Below are 7,274 nucleotides of genomic sequence, written 5' to 3' on the forward strand. Positions count from 1 at the left end.
TCCTGGACTTTCTGATGGTCCGCCCCCAGGTGGTGAAGATAGGAAACAACACCTCCACTTCGCTGATCCTCAACACAGGGGCCCCACGAGGGTGGGTGCTCAGCCCCCTCCTGTACTCCTTGTTCACCCATGACTGCGTGGCCACGCACGCCTCCAACTCAAAAAGCTTCTTGATATGCCACACCTGTCAGGTGGATGGATTATCTTGGCAAAGAAGAAATGCTCACTAACAGGGACATAAAAACACATTTGTGTAAATCATTTGAGAGAAATAAGCTTTTTCTGGGATTGTTTATTTCAGCTCATGAAACCAACACCTTCACATGTGGTGTTTCTATTCCTGTTCACTAGATGATCTGGGCAGTTACTGGACTGTCTCAACATGAACCAGTTGATTTGCGGTCTGCAGAGAGCAGTGTGCTGATTGGTTTATTCTCTGTTATAGTTGTAGAACCAGCGGTCTGCAGAGAGCAGTGTGTTGATTGGTTTATTCTCTGTTATAGTTGTAGAACCAGCGGTCTGCAGTGTGCTGATTGGTTTATTCTCTGTTATAGTTGTGGAACCAGCGGTCTGCAGAGAGCAGTGTCCTCCAGTGCTGTCAGGTTGCAAGAGGATGCCAGTGTCTCAGCCACACCTGGGAAAATATCCAAAGACTTCAGGTAACACTAGCTCTCAGACTCTAGGTGGCATTCTGCCTATAGCTCTCAGCCATTCTGCCTATAGCTCTCAGCCATTCTGCCTATAGCTCTCAGCCATTCTGCCTATAGCTCTCAGCCATTCTGCCGTTAGCTCTCAGCCATTCTGCCGTTAGCTCTCAGCCATTCTGCCGTTAGCTCTCAGCCATTCTGCCGTTAGCTCTCAGCCATTCTGCCGTTAGCTCTCAGCCATTCTGCCGTTAGCTCTCAGCCATTCTGCCGTTAGCTCTCAGCCATTCTGCCGTTAGCTCTCAGCCATTCTGCCTACAGCTCTCAGCCATTCTGCCTACAGCTCTCAGCCATTCTGCCTACAGCTCTCAGCCATTCTGCCTACAGCTCTCAGCCATTCTGCCTACAGCTCTCAGCCATTCTGCCTCAACCATTCTGACTTCTGCCTACAGCTCTCAGCCATTCTGCCTACAGCTCTCAGCCATTCTGCCTACAGCTCTCAGCCATTCTGCCTCAACCATTCTGACTTCTGCCTACAGCTCTCAGCCATTCTGACTTCTCCCTACAGCTCTCAGCCATTCGCTTCGCTCACAACTGGCTCATGTGAGCTACATTCCCAACTCTGTGTCATCAGCGAGAAACAATCCTTCAAAATAAAACAATAGTTCATTTTGCCCAGATCCATCCAGCAAAACTATAATTCAGCTCCACTTCCTGAGTTTCGCTGACACACAGGTGTACAGAGCATGCTAGATAGCTAATTAACACAGGTAGTTCCATCTGTCTTCGTAAACAAGCAATGAACCATGGAGATATGGCCGTGTGGGAACACTAACCCTATAAAGATGTGTTGTAATTTTAACCTTTTAGTTAAAAAAAAAGGATTTCTCTCTGATTTGAAAGATAAAGTCCATATGCCTCCAAAACCGTACTGCAAGCGATGCCTGTTAATGTTCAGACAGAACATCGTACAGAAGACACCTTTGTCCAATGACTTATTATTTAGGATTTTTTAAACCCGGTTTGCTGTTCACTTGAGGGATCTCAGATGGGAGCTCAATGTAATCATGGCTCTATGTAATACTGTACACTTTCTGGAAGTTGTTCTGGATTTGGGGACTGTGAAAAGACCCCTGGTGGCATGTCTGGTGGGGTAAGTGTGTGTGTGTCAGAGATTTGTGTAAGTTGACTGTGCAAACAATTTGGTATTTAACGACTGTTTCTTATAATGTTGCAATCAGTCTCTCCTCTACTTCCATCCCAGAGAGACTGTATTGATCTTAGCCTTCTGATGACAAGACGTGCCGCTCTGTTCTGGGCCAGCTGCAGCTTAACTAGGTCCTTCTTTGTTGCACCTGACCATATGACTGGACAATAATCAAGCTAAGATCGAACTAGAGCCTGCAGGACTTTACCATATGACTGGACAACACTCACGATAAGATCAAACTAGAGCCTGCAGGACTTGCTTTGCGGAGTGTGGTATCAAGAAATCTGACAGACCTCTCCCCACCTTTACAACCATTGAATCTATATGTTTTGACCATGACAGTTTACACTCTAAGTCAACACCAAGTCATTTAGTTTCCTCAACGTGTTTACCAGTTGAGGTATAGTTATGGTGCTGGGGGTGATGGCTGCTGTTTTACAGGCTCCTAACCAACTGGGCTATTTATTTTATTCACATTGTTTGTAACTTATTGTGTACATAATGTTGCTGCTACCGTCTCTTATGACCGAAAAGAGCTCCTGGTCATCTGAACAGCGATTACTCACCTCGAACTGGACGCAGAGTTTTTTTTAATTTAATGAGTTCGAAGCAAAGGATATACTGCTTTGTCAAGACGAGGCCCAAATCCCCGTCATCAGCGTGAAGAAAAGGGGAAGGAGGAAAAGGGGGAGGAGGGCGGGGTGCATTCTAAGAATTCGTAGACGAGTTGGTAAACCACGACTCCCCTCCGTATAATAAACCACGACTCCCCTCCGTATAATAAACCACGACTCCCCTCCGTATTATAAACCACGACTCCCCTCCGTATTATAAACCACGACTCCCCTCCGTATAATAAACCACGACTCCCCTCCGTATAATAAACCACGACTCCCCTCCGTATAATAAACCACGACTCCCCTCCGTATAATAAACCACGACTCCCCTCCGTATAATAAACCACGACTCCCCTCCGTATAATAAACCACGACTCCCCTCCGTATTATAAACCACGACTCCCCTCCGTATTATAAACCACGACTCCCCTCCGTATTATAAACCACGACTCCCCTCCGTATTATAAACCACGACTCCCCTCCGTATTATAAACCACGACTCCCCTCCGTATTATTGGCCAACGTGCTCATTGGAAAACAAACTGGGCCATCTACGATTTAAGACTCCTACCAATGGGACATTCAAACTAGTCATATGTTTCACCAACAGTCTTTGCTCAATATTGTCACGTTTCCAACAGTTTGCCCATGTTTCTTCCTCCTCTCTAAGTCACCTCCCCCCGATGCCTGGCCAGGACAGTGTGCTGAGATGGGCTGGGAAGAAGTATGAGGAGTTGCCAATAGCACATATCAAAGCCACATATAACAAGTAAGCTAACAGACAGTGATGTGAATAACTGATATATTTTAATGTCCAGGTGACAGACTGATGTGAACAGCTGATATTTTAACGTGTCCCCCTCCAGTACACATGTCCAGGTGACAGACTGTGACGGCCAGTTCATGGTCAGAACATCGTGTGGAACCGAGGGGTTCAAGAACGTCAAGAAGTCCACTCCCATCGCTGCTCAGACAGCAGGCATCTCAGCTGCAGCGGTAAGATGAGACCACATGGAAAATATAGATCATGTAGACGTATAGTTAATAGTTGTAGTCTGGCTGCTACAGACAACACCGAGACATCTGTTCTCCACTAGATGGCACTAGAGCCTAAAACAAACTGGCAAAAAGATTAATTTGTGTTTCCTGATGAATGGTCCTGTATTCTTCTTCTCCTGGGCAGAAGGCCACAGCGGTGGGGGTGACGTTTGTCCGCGTGTTGGTGAAAGGTCTGGGTCCTGGACGCCTGGTGAGAACCTTTTTTGATGAAATGCAGAATTCATACCGTAGAGATAAACAGTGTTCACATGATGCATCTCCCCCCACTCTGAAGTTATCCCAGCAGTTTGACCAGCAGCAGACCACCCTGTATCCCACTGCTGGCTTTAACCAGCAGCAGACCACCCTGTATCCCACTGCTGGCTTTAACCAGCAGCAGACCACCCTGTATCCCACTGTGTTAACCAGCAGCAGACCACCCTGCATCCCACTGCTGGCTTTAACCAGCAGCAGACCACCCTGTATCCCACTGTGTTAACCAGCAGCAGACCACCCTGCATCCCACTGCTGGCTTTAACCAGCAGCAGACCAACCTGTATCCCACTGCTGGCTTTAACCAGCAGCAGACCAACCTGTATCCCACTGCTGGCTTTAACCAGCAGCAGACCACCCTGTATCCCACTGTGTTAACCAGCAGCAGACCACCCTGCATCCCACTGCTGGCTTTAACCAGCAGCAGACCACCCTGTATCCCACTGCTGGCTTTAACCAGCAGCAGACCACCCTGTATCCCACTGTGTTAACCAGCAGCAGACCACCCTGTATCCCACTGCTGGCTTTAACCAGCAGCAGACCACCCTGTATCCCACTGCTGGCTTTAACCAGCAGCAGACCACCCTGTATCCCACTGTGTTAACCAGCAGCAGACCACCCTGCATCCCACTGCTGGCTTTAACCAGCAGCAGACCAACCTGTATCCCACTGCTGGCTTTAACCAGCAGCAGACCAACCTGTATCCCACTGCTGGCTTTAACCAGCAGCAGACCACCCTGTATCCCACTGTGTTAACCAGCAGCAGACCACCCTGCATCCCACTGCTGGCTTTAACCAGCAGCAGACCACCCTGTATCCCACTGCTGGCTTTAACCAGCAGCAGACCACCCTGTATCCCACTGTGTTAACCAGCAGCAGACCACCCTGTATCCCACTGCTGGCTTTAACCAGCAGCAGACCACCCTGTATCCCACTGCTGGCTTTAACCAGCAGCAGACCACCCTGTATCCCACTGCTGGCTTTAACCAGCAGCAGACCACCCTGTATCCCAATGCTGGCTTTAACCAGCAGCAGACCACCCTGTATCCCACTGCTGGCTTTAACCAGCAGCAGACCACCCTGTATCCCACTGCTGGCGTTAACCAGCAGCAGACCACCCTGTATCCCACTGCTGGCTTTAACCAGCAGCAGACCACCCTGTATCCCACTGCTGGCGTTAACCAGCAGCAGACCACCCTGTATCCCACTGCTGGCTTTAACCAGCAGCAGACCACCCTGTATCCCACTGCTGGCTTTAACCAGCAGCAGACCACCCTGTATCCCACTGTGTTAACCAGCAGCAGACCACCCTGTATCCCACTGCTGGCTTTAACCAGCAGCAGACCACCCTGTATCCCACTGTGTTAACCAGCAGCAGACCACCCTGTATCCCACTGCTGGCTTTAACCAGCAGCAGACCACCCTGTATCCCACTGCTGGCTTTAACCAGCAGCAGACCACCCTGTATCCCACTGCTGGCTTTAACCAGCAGCAGACCACCCTGTATCCCACTGTGTTAACCAGCAGCAGACCACCCTGTATCCCACTGCTGGCTTTAACCAGCAGCAGACCACCCTGTATCCCACTGCTGGCTTTAACCAGCAGCAGACCACCCTGTATCCCACTGTGTTAACCAGCAGCAGACCACCCTGCATCCCACTGCTGGCTTTAACCAGCAGCAGACCACCCTGTATCCCACTGTGTTAACCAGCAGCAGACCACCCTGTATCCCACTGCTGGCTTTAACCAGCAGCAGACCAACCTGTATCCCACTGCTGGCTTTAACCAGCAGCAGACCAACCTGTATCCCACTGCTGGCTTTAACCAGCAGCAGACCAACCTGTATCCCACTGCTGGCTTTAACCAGCAGCAGACCAACCTGTATCCCACTGCTGGCTTTAACCAGCAGCAGACCACCCTGTATCCCACTGTGTTAACCAGCAGCAGACCACCCTGTATCCCACTGCTGGCTTTAACCAGCAGCAGACCACCCTGTATCCCAATGCTGGCTTTAACCAGCAGCAGACCACCCTGTATCCCACTGTGTTAACCAGCAGCAGACCACCCTGTATCTTACTGTGTTAACCAGCAGCAGACCACCCTGTATCTCACTGTGTTAACCAGCAGCAGACCACCCTGCATCCCACTGCTGGCTTTAACCAGCAGCAGACCACCCTGTATCCCACTGCTGGCTTTAACCAGCAGCAGACCACCCTGTATCTCACTGTGTTAACCAGCAGCAGACCACCCTGTATCCCACTGCTGGCTTTAACCAGCAGCAGACCACCCTGTATCCCACTGTGTTAACCAGCAGCAGACCACCCTGTATCCCAAATTAGAATGTGTTCAGTCAATTTACCTGGTTAATTAAACATCTGGTTTTGAATCTGTCAGAATCTTGTAGAGATGAGGAAAATACATTTGACTCGGTTCTGATGCATTTCTCTCTGTGTGCAGTCTGCCATCAAGGGTCTGACCATGGGAGGATTGGAGGTTGTGTCCATCACAGACAACACCCCCGTACCACACAATGGTTGTCGCCCTCGCAAGGCTCGAAGAATATGAACAGGACCGTACCATCATGGACTGCAGGGGTCCAGCCATCTGTCTTGTAACATGCTTAATGTTGTTGTATGAAGACTATTTTTTACTGGTATTTAAGCATTTTGGAAAATACTTGTACCTGCAGAAATGTTTAAAACATTCAGGGCCTGTTTCCCAGACACAGATTCATCCCTGGACTGAAAAACAAGTTCAATGTAGAATCTTCAGTCCAGGTCTTAATCTGTGTCTGGGGGAACTGGCTGAACCTGAATGCATGGACCAGCACATCTAGTAACAGATAGAAAATGATTCATCGATGTTTATTAAATCCATATACACCCAAACCCCTGTACAACATGTGTTTATAAATACAAGGCTTCCAGCAGGAGAGAACCTGGTCAGATCAGTCCAGCAGGAGAGAACCTGGTCAGATCAGTCTAGCAGGAGAGAACCTGGTCAGATCAGTCCAGCAGGAGAGAACCTGGTCAGATCAGTCCAGCAGGTTTAACTAACATGAGGTGAACAACCAAAACATGCAGTTATACAGAAACTAGTCAAACGTTGCTGACTTCCTTGTTCCATCAAGGTGTACTGATAGGAGGGGTCAAACGTTGCTAACTTCCTTGTTCCATCAAGGTGTACTGATAGGAGGGGTCAAACGTTGCTAACTTCCTGGTTCCATCAAGGTGTACTGATAGGAGGGGTCAAACGTTGCTAACTTCCTGGTTCCATCAAGGTGTACTGATAGGAGGGGTCAAACAGAACATCTCTGCTACTGTAGTCTAGTGTCTACAGTAGGTAACAGAACATCTCTGCTACTGTAGCCTAGTGTCTGTACAGTAGGTAACAGAACATCTCTGCTACTGTAGCCTAGTGTCTGTACAGTAGGTAACAGAACATATCTGCTACTGTAGCCTAGTGTCTGTACAGTAGGTAACAGAACATCTC

The 7,274-nt window shown here is 48.9% G+C and overlaps 1 protein-coding gene across 1 annotated transcript; it reads left to right on the top strand.

Annotated features, from left to right (window-relative positions):
* Window positions 1-14: 14 nt before the first annotated feature.
* Window positions 15-6,705, top strand: LOC139395877 (small ribosomal subunit protein uS11m-like). The gene is made up of 6 exons (XM_071143190.1): window positions 15-91; window positions 555-659; window positions 3,142-3,240; window positions 3,338-3,467; window positions 3,655-3,720; window positions 6,240-6,705. The coding sequence occupies exons 1-6, from the start codon at window positions 15-17 to the stop codon at window positions 6,345-6,347; spliced, it is 585 nt and encodes a 194-aa protein (XP_070999291.1). The 3' UTR covers window positions 6,348-6,705.
* Window positions 6,706-7,274: the final 569 nt, after the last annotated feature.

Source organism: Oncorhynchus clarkii, unplaced genomic scaffold (genome assembly GCF_045791955.1).
Source record: "Oncorhynchus clarkii lewisi isolate Uvic-CL-2024 unplaced genomic scaffold, UVic_Ocla_1.0 unplaced_contig_4934_pilon_pilon, whole genome shotgun sequence".
NCBI classification, from domain to species: domain Eukaryota; kingdom Metazoa; phylum Chordata; class Actinopteri; order Salmoniformes; family Salmonidae; genus Oncorhynchus; species Oncorhynchus clarkii.